The sequence below is a fragment of the Pan troglodytes genome, chromosome 7 (assembly GCF_028858775.2).
Source record: "Pan troglodytes isolate AG18354 chromosome 7, NHGRI_mPanTro3-v2.0_pri, whole genome shotgun sequence".
Taxonomy (NCBI): Eukaryota; Metazoa; Chordata; class Mammalia; order Primates; family Hominidae; genus Pan; species Pan troglodytes.
Window position 1 is genome coordinate 21,750,015 of NC_072405.2, and position 20,780 is coordinate 21,770,794.

General features: G+C 36.0%; 1 protein-coding gene across 5 annotated transcripts in view; it reads right to left on the minus strand.

Annotated features, from left to right (window-relative positions):
• DLC1 (DLC1 Rho GTPase activating protein) overlaps positions 1-20,780 on the minus strand; it is a 527,396-nt gene that overhangs the window by 410,193 nt on the left and 96,423 nt on the right. For all 5 annotated transcript variants that reach the window (XM_016959113.4, XM_016959114.3, XM_016959112.4 and 2 more), the window contains exon 2: positions 12,162-13,309. In XM_016959113.4, the coding sequence (XP_016814602.1) occupies positions 12,162-13,184 (1,023 nt within the window). In that variant the 5' untranslated portion in view covers positions 13,185-13,309. The remainder of the gene's footprint in view (positions 1-12,161; positions 13,310-20,780) is intronic.

Genomic DNA, 20,780 nt, shown 5'->3' on the forward strand with positions numbered 1-20,780 from the left:
ATAATCATTCTGTACACAAGAACTTGACAGATTGTTTCTTAATGTAGGTACTGGTCAGCTGTGATATTGACTCAGTCCCATCTCCCTGTGATTTTGTGGATGGGGTGAGGCAAATTATCCACAGGCCCTCTAAGGGAAGTCTTCTGCGCTTTCCTTTTGGAAGTCGTTTGGAAATGTGGGATCAGAGCACAATTAGTCGACTTACTAATGCAGTCCCTGCAGTAGTGACCACTTGGTTCTTTTGTGCTTGTCACCTCTTCTACTCCAGGTTTCAATAAAGAGTATACTTTTGCAAGAAGCAAAATATTGCATTTCCAGTTGTGGATGATTATGACAGGTACTGAAAATGAATGGACATCCATAATATTTTTGTTAAGTAAATTTACTTTATTTTTAATATTCTTGCCATAGGTTTGGGCTATCTACATGTCATAATTCTCTTAAGAAAAAGTTTATTTCATTCAGAAATTCATCAATGAATTTTGTGCCCTAAATTGACATTCAGTCTCAAAATTTATACAATAATGGTAAAAATTAAGACTTAGTACACTGAACCTCAGCACTAATCTTCCCCACTCCAAGTTTGTCCCATAACAAGAGAAGACGAACAGCATAGCTGTTGAACTCACAGGGTCTGCATGCTCCCATTTTCTGTTCTTAGAGTTAGAAAATGTTTTCCTTTTTTTTTTTTTTTTTTGAAACGGAGTCTCACTCTGTTGCCCAGGCTGGAGTGCAATGGCGTGATTTCGGCTCACTGCAACCTCCCCCTCCTGGGTTCAAGCAGTTCTCTGCCTCAGCCTCCTGAGTTGCTGGGATGACAGGTGCCCACCACCATGTCCGGCTAATTTTTGTATTTTTAGTAGAGACAGAGTTTCACCATCTTGGCCAGGCTGGTCTTGAACTCCTGACCTTGTGATCCACCCGCCTCAGCCTCCCAAAGTGCTGGGATTACAGGCGTAAGCCACTGCACCAGGCCTGAAAATCTCTTATTTTACACTTAAAGAAGGTGACCATTGATATTTTACATTTTATCAGATATTTATGAAGTACATTTCTTGTCTGCTTTACACTCTGACTAAAATACCTTTGGGTACCTCTTCAAAGTGATACTACAGAAAATTTCTAATTATGCCTAAGGCCAGTATGTGAGTAGAATATGAAATATGATCAGCATTGAAGTTTTAATGAACGAGGAATTATTCTCATGCCTTCTTACTTCTCATGCTTTCAGTCAATTATGCTGATAAATCACCTTGTTATAACTGGTCAAAACTATATAAAACAGTGTATTAAAAACATTCCGTACATGATTCTTATGTATCAGTAAGGGAATTGAGAATTAGTGGGAATGAATACCTAATATCATTATTTCATAGTTGAACCATTTTGTTAATATATCTCCTGCTAATGCCTTAGTCACAAAGCACATTTCCACAATTTTCATTTAGCTTTTTTATTAATTAATCAAATACTAGCTAGGGAGCAAATTAACTATAAATTAGCTATAAAGCCAGCATCATTTTCAGGACTCATTAGTATCTTGAAATCTAGATAATTGTTTAAAATATGGTGAGCCCAGAAATTACGTAGCTAAAAAATAGAAGTTTGAAGACAGAAACAGAAAACAGAACAGTTAAAATGCCACAAAGAGATCCCTTTCCCTCATTTATTCCCACAAGTGCAAAATCTAAGGTGTATCCTTTAAAGCTCAGCCCAGACACCAACTGAGCGAAGACTTTTCTGACCTCCCCATCTGGAAAGGGATCCTCCCTTAGCCCGATCTCTGGCGATCTGAATACTTTCTAACTTTAATTATGTTGAAACCTAATTAAGATATAACTTTACTTGTAGTTCAAAACTTACTGAAGTTAATTATGCTTAATATGAAAGTTAGTTATTTGTGTGTTACATTGTCCCTACTAATGTGTAAACACCTTTAGGTAAGAAGGCACATATATTCTTATTCATATTCTACACCAAACATAGCAAAGTGCATGGGAAAGAGAAGATAATAAATATTTAGCCAACAAATGCATATTCTAGGCTCAATTTATTTTTTATTTTTTATTTTTATTTTTTGAGATGCAGTTTTGCTCTTGTTGCCCAGGCTGGAGTGCAGTGGCGTGATCTTGACTCACTGCAACCTCTGCCTCCTGGGTTGAAGTGACTCTCCTGTCTCAGTCTCCCGAGCAGCTGGGATTACAGGTGCATGCCACCATGCTTGGCTAATTTTTGTATTTTAATAGAGACAGGGTTTCATCATATTGGTCAGACCGGTGTCGAACTCCTGACATCAGGTGATCTGCCTGCTTTGGCTCCCCAAAGTGCTGGGATTACAGGCGTGAGCCACCGTGCCTGGCCAGCTCTACTATTTAATGATAAAACTTGATGCCTCAGAGGTCCATGTGGGTTGACATACTTTCTCAGTTCTCTCTTGAAATTTGTCAGTCCCCGCCCCTGGCCCCAAGATTTTTCTCAGAAACTCTCAGATCTATAATTAGGGCAATTTAGTAAAACACACACACCATACACACACATACACACACACACACACACAAAATGTTGCTACTATTAAGAATAGCTGAAGTCACAAGGTGTTTACTATGTGTACACAGACACTTTTAACTACTTTGTATATATTAACTCATTTAATATTTCTAACAACAGGTGGAGAATCCTGTTATACAAGTGAAAAAAAAAACTGTGCCATAGAGAGATTAAATAACTTACAAGATTAGAAAGATACGTGTGAGGGAAGCAGGACTGAAACCCAGGCAGTTTGGCTTCAGAGGCTGTTGGCTTCTTTATTTTGTTCTAGGCATAGTGAAGAATATGTGGACACTTAACCCTGGGCAGTGCAGGACTCCAGAAATTTCCCACTGAAGAAGCTACTTATGCTGGCTGGTTATATATGCTGTGAATATAGATTCTACTAGAATTTGCATTATTTTCAGATATAATAATTCTGCACTCCAATTGTTTGGCTGTCAGATCCTCATCTCGAATTCTGGTTAAAAAATACCATTGTTCTAGGTGCTGTACTATGTGGATGTTTAATCAGATTTTCCATTTTACTTAATGTTTCTAACAACCTTGTAAGGCCGAGACTGTTTTCTCCATTTTCCAGGGGTATGAAAGGCTCACAAAGGTTAAATAACACCCCCCACTTTAGGTTGTGCTTTTTTTCCTCATCACAGCTTACTCTCTTGGCTGGAAAATCAAGTTCAGTCCAAGCCATTCATTTTCTAGACCAAATAATGATGCTATTTCAATATTTTCAAAAATCTCTGGGTTAATTTTTAATGTGCATAAAAAGCTGCAAACCCTTTTGAAGTTTCATTGGCTCAAAAAATAGAAGTGAAAAAATTGAAGAGGTTCGTTAATCACTAGTTTTATTCCTATGTCATTGTAGAACTAGAACTAAGAAAAGAGTAAAAGTTTATTTTTCCCAGTTGCTTATATTTCCTTTGAAATTGGTGAGGTTATCTTTAAAATAGCACTATAATTTTCTTTACGGTTAGAAAATTATCTGTGGAATAGAGATCTTGTTGGCAGCAAGGGATAAGTACATTATTTGTAAGAACATGAGCCAGAAAACAAACAGATCCTGTTGGCACCATTGTGTCTGGTACCCAGATAAGAGGCAGGACTCTGTTACATAGGTTATGTGATTTATCCCAACTTGTGTGGATATTGGCATTTCTTTGAGGGAGGCAGCCAAAACCTATGGTGGTTTGTTGGTAGTAAAAGATTAATAAATTGGTCATGGTTTATAGTAACAGAAATCCATGAGGAACAAGCTAAATCAGTTTCACTATTACGATAGCCTCCAATGCACAATTGGCTCTGAAGTAACCATTCATTATTTAAAATAACATCATAAAAGTGTATTAATTCTTGCTCCAATAAAAGCTGATGTTGGGTTAATGTGAACTCATTAATGATCCTGTTAACAACTGATGTAAATGTGCGATTTTGGTTCAAATCACTGATTAGATCAGAGGCCCCTCATACATCGTAACTACTTTTTTTTCCCAATAATATCTGGAACAAGGAACATTCAGGTTTAATTACCCTCATTCAGAATTTATATAAATATATATATATACACACACACATATATATATAAATTCAGAATATATATATATAAAAATTCAGAATATATATATATTCTGAGTGAGGGAAATTAAATCTGAATATATACATATTCAGATTTAATATTTTTATATATATATTCAGATTTAATATTTTTTATATATATATATAGCCTTAAAGGCATCTGGCAGCAAATCTCCCAACTTTATGTCATTTTCACAATGAAAATTAAAAAAGAATTTGTCAGCATTTGACACTCTCTAAACAAATGCTTCTCAATGTCCCCAATCATTTGTCTTTCAATCTTTTATTCTATTCTTCCTGCCATCTTCTCTCCACTCCACCCCCAACTTCCTCATAGTGACATTAACCAGAAAAGCTATGGAATTTCTAGACCAGTGGCCTCTGACATTTTTGATATGGACTCCCCTGCAAGCATGTGTATGTTACTTACTTATAAACACTAACACATACACTTTTGTGTTGATATGTATGTTATAGAACATACATAAAATTAAATGATAAAATATACGTGAATGGATATTCTAACAGTTTCCTTTTCTACACTCATCCTTGTCCACTCCTCTCTGGATACAACTAAGTATCTTCGGGATAACATTTACTACTCATCGTTTGCTATTGACTAATTAGTTATGATTAGTGAGTTCTTTTGTGGCACAGCGTAATAATGATCTCAGTCTTGAAGGTTTCCTCAGAGATCCAGATTTTACATGATTCCCTTGTCCCTCTTCTTCCCTCATGTCCTGATTTAGCACAGAACTAGCAGGCAGAACAGAGAGGGGATATGTGGCCATTGGTGGTGGTTGTATGACTTAAGTTCTTCTGCATCTTTATAACTTGGGCTCATGACACTTGGCATTATCCTCTGAAAATAAATATCTTACCACAACGAAGACATTCATTCGTTCTAGCATTTATGAACAGGTTCTAAGCACTGCGGACACAAGGTTGAATAATTGTGCTCAGTGAGCTACATTTTAGTTAGCAATGGTGGAATCAATTGGATTCCAATGAATTTGTTTATTATACATTATACATAGGATTACAGTAGGAATATATACATCATGTCAGTAATACGTCTTCTGTGGGTATAGAGAGAATTGAGCAACTAACTTGACTGAGCAAACTGGGGAAAGTAAACACCCCAAAAAAGTAAAACATTTGAGGATCTTGAAATATGAGCTTATCTGAGGGTTCCACCTCTAGCCTGTTGGAGATACAGCCCATAAGGCTGGCTCTGGTCATCACCTGATGTTAAAAAATAGCAATGATTTAGCTCCATCAGCTGTATAATCTCTGGAGTCAAGTTCATGTTCCCTGTCTCTTTGCTAAACTCCTGCTTGTGATAACCACATCATCCTGTTGAAATTGAATCTGATTCCAGCCTGCTACATATTCACTTTTTGTCAAAGATTTGTATTTATTTTTTTCTTTACAAATGACCAGTGCTATTTTTGGTATCCTATTTTAGCCTGTCCTTTTTTTCTATCACTTACTCTCTCTGTCTCTCTATCTCTCTCTGTTTTCTCTCTCCCTCCACCTCTCTCACTACTCTCTCCTCTCTTCAGTGCCAGCCTTATACGTCATTCAAACAGAAGCCCTACTTGGAATCTCCAGTGGGATTTCAGTGACTAGATGCTTTGCAATGGAATAAACTCTGCTAACTGGCTCATGGTGGTGGACCAAGCACATAGGATAGCACCTGGGATATTGAAAATGCTCAATATTTATTGATTGATTTTACCAGACGCTATACCTAGCGTTTTTGTTTATCTTACAATTAAATGTTTTTGCATTTCAAGTTGGTTTTAGGAGACTTATATTTATTTGTCATGAGACAATATATTTGAGCCCCAAATATCTGCAAATACATTTTTGGCTTTCTGGTTATTTATAAGGCAAAAACCAGGTTAAATGGCATGAAATTATTTGATAGTTTTCAGTGGCCCAATGAAGCACAAAATAAGCTATTTACAAAGCTATTGGCTTTACCTGGGACACAAAACTCACTAAGAATATGTTGGATAAGAACTGTCACAGGAACTTGTTGTGAATTTACACACCAACTAACCACTTGGAAATAAGCTTTCATTGCCAGCTCCAGTCTTTAGCCTAGGGAAACAAGTGTCAAAACAAGGGGATTTGGGAAGCACAATCTTCTCAACAGGCCTGTGTCATTAAAACCAGTGCAAGCTTAGTGTAAAATAATACTGTTATTATGAATTTATCTGCAGAGCTATATATACATACCCTGCTTTACATTCCTTCCCTCCTTGTCGGCTGATACTAAGCTTATTCACAAGCTAATTCCTTCATTGTCCTTGCTTTCATTCCACATATCTTGCTACATTAGTCTGGAGGCTTGGCTTAACTATCTTTTAGGTTTTCATTTCTTGTTTTAATTTATCTTTTTAATTAAAAATTTTTCAGTTGATACATAAACATTGTTTATAATCTTATGGGGCACATAGATGATGTTTTGATACATACAATGTTTAGTGATCAGATCTGGGTAATTACAAGAGCCATCGTTCCAAACATTGATCATGTCTGAGAACGTATGTGCTGAGAAGGTTCAATATCCTTCTTCTAGCTATTTGAAACTATATATCATTGTTAACTATAGTTACAATACTTGTTATATTGTTAAATATAATTACAATATATTCTATACCTCTTTACATTGTAAACTTATTTTCTAGAACTCATTTTCTTTAAATAGTTCATTTCCTTTTATATTGTCCCAGTCAGCCTCCTACTTTGGTTCATTCCATTTTCTGCACAATTTACTATCTTCTTTATGTCACCCATTGGTCAATGTTATCCTCCCCTTGTTACAGTCTCCCCCATCAGCATTCAGGGGATAGAAAGGAAAGAGAGTATCATTTCAGGTATGGGAGTCCTTTTACCAAATGTTTGCATATTTTAAATATAGAACAAGGAGAAAATATTTGATTTTTATCAGTCATAGACAATGTATTATGTTTTCCAGAGATTTAAAGTACAGTATGTACAATATAATGTTTTATTCCTGGACAGTTTTTCTATGAGAAATGATATAGCATTTGATAAACATCACTTAATATATCAAATAGTTTCATAATGAGGAAAGGTATTCTGTTGTATGAAATTAAAGCACCTAGTGTTTATACAGAATACCACAGAACATATATGCAGCTTGGTTATTTCTTTCACAACATGTCACGATATATTGGAATATATTTATGTTAGAGTGTATTCCTCAGTATTTATGTTATGAGTTATCTCTCGATATAAATTGTCCCATACGTCTTTGATAATAGAACTTTTAGCAAACATATGCTTGTCCAGAATGCAGATTCCAATGGTCAGTTCCTTTAGTGCTAGATATGCCCATGCAACTAAATTCTAGCCCATGAAATTGCGGTGAAGCCGATGACCTGGGTACTGCCTGTACACGGGGTGCGATCACCCCTGTAGCCTTTTGCCTTCCCACTGACTTGAATATAGAGGAGGACTCGAGAGCAGAGAGGGTAGATAAAAGGGGTGTGGATTCTGAAGGCATAGAGCCTATATATTAGTTCAGAGCTTCTTATCCCTATTTTATGCGTGTGAGAGAAATATGTCATTTGAACCACTGTTATGCTTTCTGAGATAGCAGCCAAATCTACAGCCTAATTAATACTGAGATATAGGCTGGGCACAGTGGCTCACACCTGTAATCTCAACACTTTGGGAGGCTGAGGCAGGTGGATCACTTGAGGTCAGGAGTTTGAGACCAGGCTGGCCAACATGGTGAAACCCCATCTCTACTAAAAATATAAAAATTAGCCAGATGTGGGGGTGCATACCTGTAATCCCAGCTACTAAGGAGGCTGAGGCAGGAGAATTGTTTGAACCCAGGAGGCGGAAGTTGCAATGGGCGGAGATCACACCCCTGCACTCCAGCCTGGGTAAGGAAGCAAGACTCCATCTCAAAGAAATAAACAAACACACACAAACCTGAGGGATAAAGTAAGACCCTAACATTCATTTAATTTGTTTTTGGAATATAAGGTTTTTGTTGGAATGTAGAATTAGGTGTCTTCTTAAAGTTCAGATTATCTTTGCATCTTTTTTGGAGTTTATTTTGCTTTGTAATATGGATTATTTCTTGTCTTATGTGAGCAAATAAACATATGTTCAGACATTTATATAATTATTATGGTTACTCAAAAAATTCAGAACTATTTAAGTAGTCTTTACAGAAGACTGAATTTTGGACTCTCTCTAATTAGTAAACCACTTCTTTAAGAAAAAATGTCTAACCTCAAGTCTTTCCCTAAATGTTTTCCATCTTCACATCTCATCTGGTTTAAAGAGACCACTTCTTAGACTGTCTCCCTCCTCCAGACTACTTTGGAATTTGTCTCAGAATTGCTTTTAACCAGCCGCCTCACCCCAGAGACCAGCCAGGCCCTGTGAGTGCTGGTCATATGTCACCCAACCTTATGGCACATTCACTAACATTTGCTCACAATTTGTTTGGTTTTCCTTTGTTATCAGTGGCTTCAATTTCATTATATATTTCATCCTATTTAGAGGAATTATTGGCTTAAAAGGTCAATATTTGTGATCCCCTAATACTACATATATACTAAAAATAAAGGTATATACTTGTACATATACCACAAATGTAATCCCCTCCAACTGAGACTCCTAATAAATATATGTGTGACTAAGCCCTGGTAGTCCGAAATATCACTGGAAACTAAGAAAACTAAGCCTTGCAAAACGATGAATTCCTGCTAAGATTTATGGGCTTCAAGGAAGGATAATTTTTATCAAAAGTACAATGATATCTCTAGAGCACTATTTCAATACATTTTGAAGATCCCCCTTATAAGCTCTTTTATTTTTTTCTTCAGGTCTTAGAACTTTGATGTGATCTTGACAAAAGAAATCAATGTGCACAAATTTATTGAAGGGTTTGATTCAATCACATGATTATCAGATAATGAGCTGATTACAATTCCATAACTAAAATGATATTAGCCTTAATTGATTTCACTTTTCCAAGTTCTTATCTTACAGGTATTACTATGGCTGACAAACAGTTTTAAATATACAGACAATTAGCAAACTCTTTCTACCACTTGACCATTTGCCACTGCATTCCCTACAGACATGAAAATGTGGCACATGTGTGTGTCCAAAAAACTTGTCTCTTCTAAACCAGTTGCACTAGTATTAGGCATCAACTAGATTAGAACTCTTGTTAATAGTGTGAAAAACTTTATAAATATTTGTTTATAATTTATAAAAGCAGAATCATAATAATAATGCAGATAAAAGGTTGTTTTGTGTCATGCAGAAAATGCCTTAGTTTATATACTAAATATTATTTTATTTTTGTGTTTCTGTTCAGTGTATGCATTTCATACATAATTCTGTGATCTTTTATAAAGATTATATGGGGTAAAAAGTGAAAACCCCTCCTGTTCTTTTAATTCCACTCATCCAATGTAATTGCTGTTAACAATTTTGTGCCTATTTAGCCAGGATTTCACATATTATTCAGCCATACAGAGAGGTTTATATTACTATCTACATTCATATATATATACACACACACACACACATACCTACACACACACATTTTGACATTGAGGTTTGGCTGTCTATACATATTGGTCTGCTACTGTTGTTTTTCAGTACTATATTATGAGCCTCTTTAAAAGTTAGTGTGCTTGGATCTGACTCCATGTTTTTAATGAAAGCACAGCATTCCATACAATAGATAAATAATAAACAAATTCTTAGACCATTTCTTTTTTTTTTTTTTTTTTTTTTTTTTGAGACGGAGTCTCGCTGTGTCACCCAGGCTGGAGTGCAGTGGTGCAATCTCCGCTCACTGCAAGCTCCGCCTCCCGGGTTCATGCCATTCTCCTGCCTCAGCCTCCCGAGTAGCTGGGACTATAGGCGCCTGCCACCAAGCCTGGCTAATTTTTTGTATTTTTAGTAGAGACAGGGTTTCACCATGTTAGCCGGGATGGTCTCGATCTCCTGACCTCGTGATACGCCTGCCTCGGCCTCCCAAAGTGCTGGGATTACAGGCATGAGACACCGCGCCTGGCCTAAACAAATTCTTTATTGATGCAAATGTAGACTGTTTCATTTTTCTTTCAGTAACATGCAATATAGTGATGAACACCTCTGTACATATCTTTCTATGAATATGCTCTATTGTTTCTTCTGGTAAATTTCTAAAAATGGCGAATTGCCAATTCAACGGTATTTTAACACTCATCCAATAATGCATAAAACAAAAATTCTTACACGTTTTAGTTCTAAGGGCTTCTCCCATAATTGTAGTTTTCTAGGATAAATTCCCAACCTAAAAGTTTTCATTTAATCTATTTATTAGAAGGCATCCTAAATGGGTTGTAGAGTTAAAGTAAATATTCCATCAGGCAATGTCACAACACTTTAGAATGACAGAATGCTTAAAATAGAATATTTAAGTTAGAACTTGTAAATGAGATATAATTATAACTCTCAAAAGGCAACCATGCTATAGTGACATGTCCAAGAGTAAATTCTTTCCAGCATTCTTAGTATTGATATAAATGTTCAAGTGGTGAGTATATGTTTCTGGAATGTTTAATGTTTCCATTGGCAGTTGGGTGGAGTTTGTTTTATTTTAGGGGAGCTATGCCATAGGTCAGTTAATACTGTCTTATGTCATTACAGCATTCCCTCAAACAGATTTGATAGGATATATGAAAGTTTTTGAAAAAGTGATCTAAACAGTTTAATCATAACAACTTTATAGAGCATTAAGATTTTCATAAAACTTATGTAAGGAAGGGAGAGTCTGCCAGAAGCACAAAATGCTCTGTTAGCATATAGCTTGTGGACACTGATTTTTGCTGTAAAGCCTTTGACTTCATTTAAACTAACTCACGACACATTACTGATCTAGTTTGTTAGCAAAACCACAGTCTATGAAAACCAGATTTCTTCACTACAAAGAAAGTAGTAGATTTTTTTTTTTCTCTCTCAAGGTAGATAGCCCCAGTTGAACAGAACAAAGAACATTACTTTTGTGTTTAGGAGAATTGCAGTTATGGATGAATATATCAAGAGAGGGGCAAGGATATATGTTTTAATCGGTGCATACCAGTGTCAAAAATGCAGGGTTTCTTCCATGCCACTGGCCATGTGGGGTTTATAGAAGAAGAAACTGTGCTTGGACTTATATCAGGACTATAACTCTACAGTTTTTGGAAAAACGTGGGGAAATTCTATAGAAAAGACAGGTTTTGGTCAAGGGTTCACTTGCTAAACCATAATTCAGGTAGCACCATCTTAGCTCTTGCTTCTCTCACTTGAAAGCTTCGCAGGGGAGGATAGCATCTTTAGAATTAGCCAAAGGGGCTGTAGCATAAAACATAATTGTGGTTATTAGCCTTTTCTGGTTGACAGTTAAGTAACAGTTGTGGCAAGAAACAGAGACTATGATATATCTATTGATGGTGAGTGTGCCAGGGTATCACTTAAAATGGCACCAGCACATTTTGGGGGTGGGAGTAGTTTAGCCTTTGTATATGTGAAGGGATTATTTTAAATATGTGATTTATACCACCTTTTTTTCTTATGAAAACATACTCTTTTTGAAGAGAAAAAGAAATATGCCCAAATAAATGCTATAACAGTACCATGACTTTCTTTATAAGAATTAGAAATCACTCTACAGAATGCCTTGAATTGCATGTCTATGAGCTATCTAGTGGCTATTTAATTCCAACTAAAGAAAGGGATACCAATCCTGTTTTCAACACAATTCTGAAATAGAATATTCATAAACCATTATACACATTATTAGTGAAACGGATAGATTATTATTCTTTAATTTTTACATATTTTGATGGTTTGACCAAGTGAGTAGTCTTTGAATTATGCATCTGCATAACAGGGCAAAAGAAACATCTTCATATCTTTTTAATCCAAGCAAAATGATAACTGATAAATCCAAGGATATTTACAAAATTTCAAAAGCCAGAGAATCTGTGCATATGTCTTACCTTTCTCTTACGAAGTCTGACTTGGTTATCTGTGGGTTCCTGGGTGGCCAGGGTCTCCTTTAAGTGTAAACACTGCATGCCATCTTCTGCCTTGACCTTTGGTGGACTTTTGTTTTGATGTTGTGAAAAACCACTCTTCTCCAGGCCATTTTCAGCTGACATTCCATTGAGGCAGGAAGGAGGCTGCAGAAGGCAGCTTCCAAAATTTGTTTTTAATAATGGCAGTCCTCTGTTTGTGCAAGGAATATCCAAGAACTCATCTTGTACTACATTGCAGGTGCTTCTTTCATTTTCATCTTTAGGGGGATCAGGTTTCCTTCGTTGCTGAGCAATTACAGCAGAGTTAAGCAATTGTTTCTCAGGTGCAATATCTTTCACATTCAAAGTATCCACTGCATTTACTTTGGGTGCATCGTTTATTTCACTTAAGCTTATTTCATTGCAAAGCTCCAGGCTTTTACTTATAGAGTCAGTAACTTTTCTCTCCCCACTTTCTTTTACCAGTGCTAATTCAGTTTCACCAGCTATTCCCCAGGAGTTAGAAGAAACTTGGTTACTTTGTATGATGGGCAGTGCCTTTTCTAAGGAGCCTGCTCCTTGGATCACATGTTGGCCTGATGTTTTCTGCCCTTGGGTATTTAAAACCTGTTTATCATCTGTAAGGCATAAATCAGAATTGTTATCCTCATCAGAAACATGCACTAGTGTCTCTGTGCTGGCTTCCAGAGAAAGAAACTGATCTTCACCTTCATGGCTGTCATTTTCGTCCACATCCTTTGAAAGATGACCCATTGGCCTCCCAGGAAAATCTCTCAGCTCTGATCCATGACAGCAGTCAGGTAGTGAAACACACTTTTCTTTGCGGTCCACATTTAGAGTTGCATCTTTTTCCATACTTGCCTGCAAGCTGTCAGCTACTAGTCCATGATGACATGCTGTGTTACAATCATCAGAATTAAAAGGCTGTCCCATCCAGTGGGTCACATGTTCTTCCCAGCTTCTCTTTCTGATAGCTACAGACATGTCATCGTAGTTTAACAACAGACAGAGAGATATATTCCATATGAGGGTAAAGGAGATGGAACTTGATGAAAGATTATTTCAAAATCACCAATCAAAGAAGCGAATGAGTTCTGTCATTTCACCACCTATTAAAAAATTCAAAAAAATATGTAGTCGCAGATACGTTTCTAAAGTCAAAATATATCTTAGAAAAGAGAAAACTTAATCTATGCTATCAAAGTTAAGAGATTTTATAAAGCTTCTGTTTAGTAGCTTTAATAACGTCATTTCTTTAAGAAGCCTAACACTAGAAGGAAATTTAACATTGAATATTTCTGATAAAAATCATCAGCAATACTTTTAAAGGCCTTTAAAGGCAGTTGGATTGGTCCATTAATGAATAAAGATACAAATACTGAACATTTAAAACTCCATTAAGAAAATATGTGAAATGCAATACTTAATAAAAATCACTGGAAGAAACATTGTTCTGGCTTGCATGCTTTCCTGATTTACTTTTGTGAACACAAGTTGTTAAATAAATCTATTCACTGTTTGGTTTGAATCACAGCGAAAGCCACCAGGGAACTGTTCATGCAAAACTTGAGCTATAGAGACAGCATGTGTAATGTATTAGTGTGTGAAGGAGCTAACACCGAACCCAAACGACCAGTATGTAGTTACTCCAGGGAGTGACTAAGAAACATGGAATAATCCAGTTTAGCACATATTAACACACAATGCATGGATTAGAAAGCATAACACATACCATTTACAATGCCTTAGGACAGATACATCTGTACATGCATCCTACTACTGCTACTACTAGCTTGCAAGCTGGTATTTTTGAAGCTTAAGGGAAATTAAATAATTTACTAAAGTTACACATGTAGCAAGTGAGCCTAGATTCAAACTTGGTCCTGCTTCTAAGGCCCAGACTGAGATAGTCAACAAACTTCATTGTCTCCATGGAATTATGAGATTCTACCTTCATCCCTTCTTCCCACATAACTTTAGTATGTGTAAACTCTAAATATTTTATGCAAGAATTCAAGTGAACATAAAGGAAGATATGACTATAAGACAATTGGGACTATTCTTCAGAAACTTCAGTCTCATTCTGTTTGGCTTATAAGAAGTTTAGTTTGCATATTTCTGTTAGAATATGGCCATAAAATTTAAGTAAACAAGAAAATCATGCATAAGACAAGCTTAGAATATAAACACATACCAGGTACCCAAATTTTTGCCTTGAATTCTTCAAACCCTTAGTTAAAGGAAAGAAATAATACCAGTGTCAACTCAACCTTATAAAAATGACTAACCCAAATTTTGCCCCACAATGAAACTATATTATTGGACTGTAAAAGAAAAATCCCGTTCACAGAGCAGACACTTTTAGTTTTTACTTCACATGAGAACTGTCAGCACACAACATGGGTTGAGTTACTGATTTCTGCTATAAACAAGATTAACTGCTATACTGATTTTCGATCTCTTTAGTCTATTCTATTGTAAAGGGCCTTGACTCCCCAACAAAAATTTCGAGCTGTTCTGACTAAGCACATGCCTGAGAGGTAAATATTTCCACTCTGTAAAAACTGGCGAAATTGACATGTGCTAGAATTTTAGTATCCCAGCCTGACCAAGTATCTTTCTGGATACTATTTGGTTCCCTCAAAGGTCTGTGGCCATCTTGAAAAGTGGTCAGCCTTCACATTTTCCATGTTGACGTTCACTCTGCACTCAAGAGAAAATATAAAATCTCTGAATTCCATGCATAAGTCATTATAACGTGGGAGGCTACGGAAAGTGGAAAGAACGCATAGATGCAAGCCAGAAAATTTCTGCTTTCATGGGCACATTTGGGAGGTAATAGGGTTTTAGATACTTTTCTCTCTTTATTTTTATCCAGTGTAGAAAGAGCCGGCTCACTTAAGAAATGCCAAGTGGTATTACGATGTCACTCCTAAGCCACATTTATATTTTAAGTTGAGCCTGAATTCTGGTTTCATTTCTTTTACTAAGAAGAAATATAGTTTTATTAACTTTTTAGGCAAAAAGAATTACACAAAAATTTTGCCTTTAAGACTTGACAATAATATTCATTAATTTCTGTCACTCAACCTTGACAAGTAGGTAAGTATTTCTGTCAAATCAAAGGAAGATAGTTCAACAAGTTCTGAGACAATCTAACTGGAAAGAGAGTCTATAATAGTTCAACAAGTTCTGAGACAATCTAACTGGAAAGAGAGACTATAAATAAGACAAATCCAATAAAGCATTAACTCTTCTTGCTTTCATTTCTAATCTAGGTGCTTTGAACATTTCCAAATCATTTCTGTAAGTGTACACTTTTATTTTTAAGATATGCAATTTCTCAATTTTCATAACCATCATTATTACATTTGGCATCTTCATTCATTCCATGTCATGTGGTCTGATAGTTTTTTTAAAAAAATGAATGTCTGCAAGCTCTCCTATCCAGTTTCTATTTAAATTTTGATTTGTAAGATTTATAGTTAAATCTGTCTCTATGATTTAAAGACCACATTATTAATAAATAGGAGCATTAGATTATTGTCAATCACATCTGAGTTTATAGGTCTCATTTCCTAAATCATCTGAATTGATTACAATCTATCCCCTAATAGAGAGAAATCTTTGTAAAAGACTGACTTCTCCTGTGAGCCTCCTCACTGGGCCGCCTTATTTAAAATTACATTTCAAAAAACTGACTACTTATTTTTCAGATTTCTATTACATTTCTTTTGTAATCCTATTCATGCAGTTTCATTCAGAATGAGCTCAGTTGCTGAGGATTTGGATGGAGGATCTGGAAAAGTGTAGGTCATTTCAGGATGTTGGTTTTATGAAGTGAATTTCCATGGGGATTTTTCACTTCTTAAATTCATGTGTTCAAGCACCGTGACATTAACATCACAAGAGACTGTATGTACTTCTAATGATGCTATGATTCTGGAAAATACTTTTGAAATTTCCAAATTTGTGATATTCGTGCATGATTTTGAATTCATTGTTTGGGTTAATTTTGTAACACTTACCATGCCTTAACGTAAGAGTTTTATAGCATACAATATATACATTAAAGTTGAACAAAATTACTGGGCATGATGGCTCACGCCTGTAATCCCAGCACTTTGGGAGGCTGAGGTGTGCGGATCACTTGAGCCAGGAGTTTCAGACCAGCCTGGGTAACATAGGGAGATGATGTTTCTACAAAAAATGCAAAAATTAGCCAGGAGTGGTGGCGTGCACCTGTAGACCCAGCAACTTGGGAGGCTGAGGTGGGAGGATTGCTTGAGCCCAGGAGGTCAAGACTGCAGTGAGCCATGATCGCACCACTGCACTCTTGCCTGGGTGATAGAGCAAAAAAAAATAATAATAAATTAAACAAATTAAATGTTACCGTATTTAACAATTGGAGACATTCTAGTTTGAAAATGACTGATCTATATTTGATATCAAACGATCATGCTCTATTTTTGCACTTGTCTCTGAAATAGAAGACCACCTTATAATTTGGCCTGCCAATTGTTCTTAGAAAAGAAGAGCTTGATAATAATTACTACTGCTGATTCTACAGCCTGAGAGAGCAAGGTGCAGATGAAGTACCACTGGCTGAAATCAAGTGTTCAGTCTGTAGAACTGACAGTAGTTACATCATAATCACTATTCATCAAGCATTTATTTAGTACCCAGTGAGTGGCAGAAACTTGTCTAAACATTAGGAATATAAACCTGAACTGTATAGTCTACCTTTGCTACTGAAGCTTACCAATTTTGTGGGAGAAACTCCTGTAGACAAGGATAATAGTTACAAAGTTAAAGTTCTATCATGGATATCTATCTGTGGTAAATATCTATCTATCTGTGGTAAGTTTTCTGCCTCCAGAACGTTCAAGTCAAATGGTATTTGAGGTACAGTTTCCTACTGGATAGAAGAAATCTTCCTTTCTTTCTGGCTTCAGATTTCTACTATTCTAGAGCTACCTCTTTGGAAAAGATAACAGAGGTAACAATAAACTCCAGAGAATTGCTTGCAACTCGAAAACTCACTAGTTACCTTGGAGGGTAACATTTATCAGAAACATTTCAGAGAATTTTTTTTTTTTTTTTTTTTTTTTTTTTAAACAGAGTTTCACTCTTGTTGCCCAGGCTGGAGTGCAATGGCGCGATCTCGGCTCACTGCAACCTCTGCCTCCTGGGTTCAAGTGATTCTCCTGCCTCAGCCTCCCGAGTAGCTGGGATTACAGGCATGTGCCACAACGCCAGGATAATTTTTTATTTTTACTAGAGACAGTTTTCTTCATGTTGGTGAGGCTGATCTCGAACTCCTGACCTCAGGTGATCCACCTGCCTCGGCCTCCCAAACTGTTGGGATTACAGGCGTGAGCCACCGCGCCCGGCCTTCAGAGAACATTAAGAGAAGAAATTTTTCAAAGAAAACAATTTTAGCATGTGTCCCAGAACAAATGATTCAAGTCTTCCGATCGAAGGGAACTCATGAGGATGCAATGGTACCAGAAAGAAAAATAGACCACATAAGAAATATCGTTGTGAATTTTCAGAACATAGGAGGTAAGCAAATGGTTCTGAATGTAATCGGAGAAAGAGAAAAAGAGATGATGTATTAGGAGCTGGGAATCAATGGTATCAGATTTGTCAAAAGTAACAGTGCAGGGAAGACGACAGGCAAATACGACTTCAAAATTTGGATGGGAAATTATGTCTGCCTTAAAATTATATGAAAAGTCTTACTTTTTTTTTAACCTCTTCTCAAAAGCTACTGGAGAGATAGCTACCCCCAAATTAAAAAATAAACACAGTGGGAAAGACATGGCAAAAGGAAGCCAAGAATTCAGCACAAGTGAGGAAGGTATAGAATTTTCAGGATAAAAGTTGTGTAGCAAGTCCAGTGGTCAATCATTTCACATAACTCCTAAAGTTGTCTCTGGGAGATGTCTCTGAAAAAGGGAAATAATAAATTATATATGACATATTGAGAGGAATTTTATAATAAAGTCAAGCAATTTGGATGGAAGAATTATTAATAGTTATAGAGAACACTAGGGATATCAATTATCAACCACAGGAAAAATAGTTTTACAAGAAGGAAAATATAATTATAGCATACTCCGTAAGCTGTGGCTAATTTTTTTCATGTAGTCAAAATAATGCAAATAGTAAACATTAAATTAACCAAAACATATGAAGCAATGATTTTCAGTGCATAGGATTCTGTGAGGAGTGAGATTAGGGAGAGCAGGGAAAATAATTTAAGGGAGATAGTCACTTTCTGTAGCAGGAAGTTAACAGATAATGTTTAAAATAGAAAAAAAAATCATAGTACAATCATATTGTTTAGAAATACAGAGTTAAATATCAGGAGAGATAGCTAAAATAATTTAAAGTATTATGATATTGTGTGCCATTTGCTAAGAAAGTCTTATCTCTGGATTTCAGAATTCATGCTAAAAATAATTTAAATTTTAAAATGTTCTACAGCAGGAATTTTAAGGTTAAGTTGATGCATAAACACGGCTGCAGTTCTTCTGCAATATGTCTGGTGGGGCCAAACTATTCTTTTTGCCCCATTCCCCCTCACCACAGCATCCCCTCGCAATTACACAAACACCAGTCTCATGTACGTAGCAAAGAAAAGGTGCCAGTTTGGATATTTATCTTATGTCACCAATGTCAGCACAATTTCTACGAGATTCTTAGGTCAGTTCTTTCAGTTTCCTTTCCTTCCCTAACTCTCCTGGGGAGTTCCTCACATTTGGAACAGGTATTCTTAGGAATTGTCTAAGCCATAGTTTTCCTAAAATGTTATCTCAATAGAAGTTTCAGATACATAAAATAACATATAAATAGCATTACATTAGTAAATGCACATAAATGGGGAATTCTCACTCAAATTCCCACTTTTCCTGAATCCCTCACTCACAGTACTTGGAAAGATGGCAACTTTTGTATTCATCCCATCAAATGCAGGTATCTTATTTTGTCCTTTGAGAATACATGTGATACATATATGTGTGTGTGTATATATAAAGCAGTCCTTTGAGAATACGTGTGATACATATATGTGTGTGTATACATAAAGCAGTCCTTTGAGAATACATGTGATATATATATGTGTGTATACACACACATAGATGCACATATGTATACAAATACACGCACACATAAATATGTATATGTAAACACACACATATGTATAAATGAACACGCTATTGACTTCTGGGTTGTGAGAGTGTGTGTGTGTATACACATATATATCGATATAAATAAATGAACGCATGATTGACTCTAGGATATTCTATTAAATATCCTGAATATTTAATGGAAGGGAAAATAAAGACATAACAGTACTGCCATTTTACTTTTCTTTTCTTACTTCTTCCTTAGATAGCTAGAATTACTTCTGGTTTCCCTTAGAGTTTTTCATCCTGATTAGCCATCCCATGTTAAATTTCTAGGTTGTGTTCTCCACCTACTGCTTTATACACATACACATACATGGACACACACACACAGACACATACACACACGTGTGTGTGTATATATATATATATATATATACACATATATACACACAGAGAGACACATGCACCCAAATATATATGTGTGCATATGTATGTATATAAATATACACACACACTTACATAAAACAGCTATCGCATAGCATGTGCTTAGTCACTGTGGGAAGGAAGAGAAGATGTAAGGGAAATAATCTCATGTTAATTAAACGCAACTTAACAGTTTCTAAAATGCTCTCTCGGCATTTGAACGAAGAAGAAGACACCTCTACATTTGGCACATTTTGTTGCTACGTGGTGAGGGTCACCTTGGTAAGATGCATATGTTGGAAACCTGAACATCTGGTAATGATATGAAATCTTACTGTATCTTAGCCTACTCTTGAGGAGTCACACGTGTACATCGTATGTGCCCCCAAAACACTTACTGAATTGAATTAGGCAACTAGAAAAGACAATCAACAACCTGGAAACAGACATGATCACAGGAGCACAACTTAATGTAGTTCTTCAACTCATGTCAAAGTAAATCTTCATTACAAAGAGCATTTGTGGAAGCCAAAATGAAACCCATTTTCTTAATGATAATGTCAAAGAACAAATTACCTAGCAAACTAAATTGTGTACATTTGGGCGCCTTCCCACTGCCACACAGCTCAGTGATAAATGAAGAGGAATGCTCTTTACGGCCAAACTGAATTGACATATGCTTAGGAGAAGCCAGAAAGCCCAGGGAAGATATTATGTTTCTTAATTCCTTTATGTAAATACACAAACAAATAGCAAAAACCGTAAGAGCACATTTCTAAAAAGCATTTCTATGAGTCTAGTCCAGACAGCCAACTTTCAGTAAAAAACAATTAGTGTTTTTCCTTTAAAATATTCATGTTATCTAATCTAAATTAGACAAGACTAGAATTAGACTGTGGGTGGATCAACATTTAATAACATGATGCAAGAATTTACCTCCATATGATTTCATGCAGATTCCCTTTCTTTAGTAGCAATATGTGTCTTAATCCCACACAAAATCATTATTCCTCTACTTTTA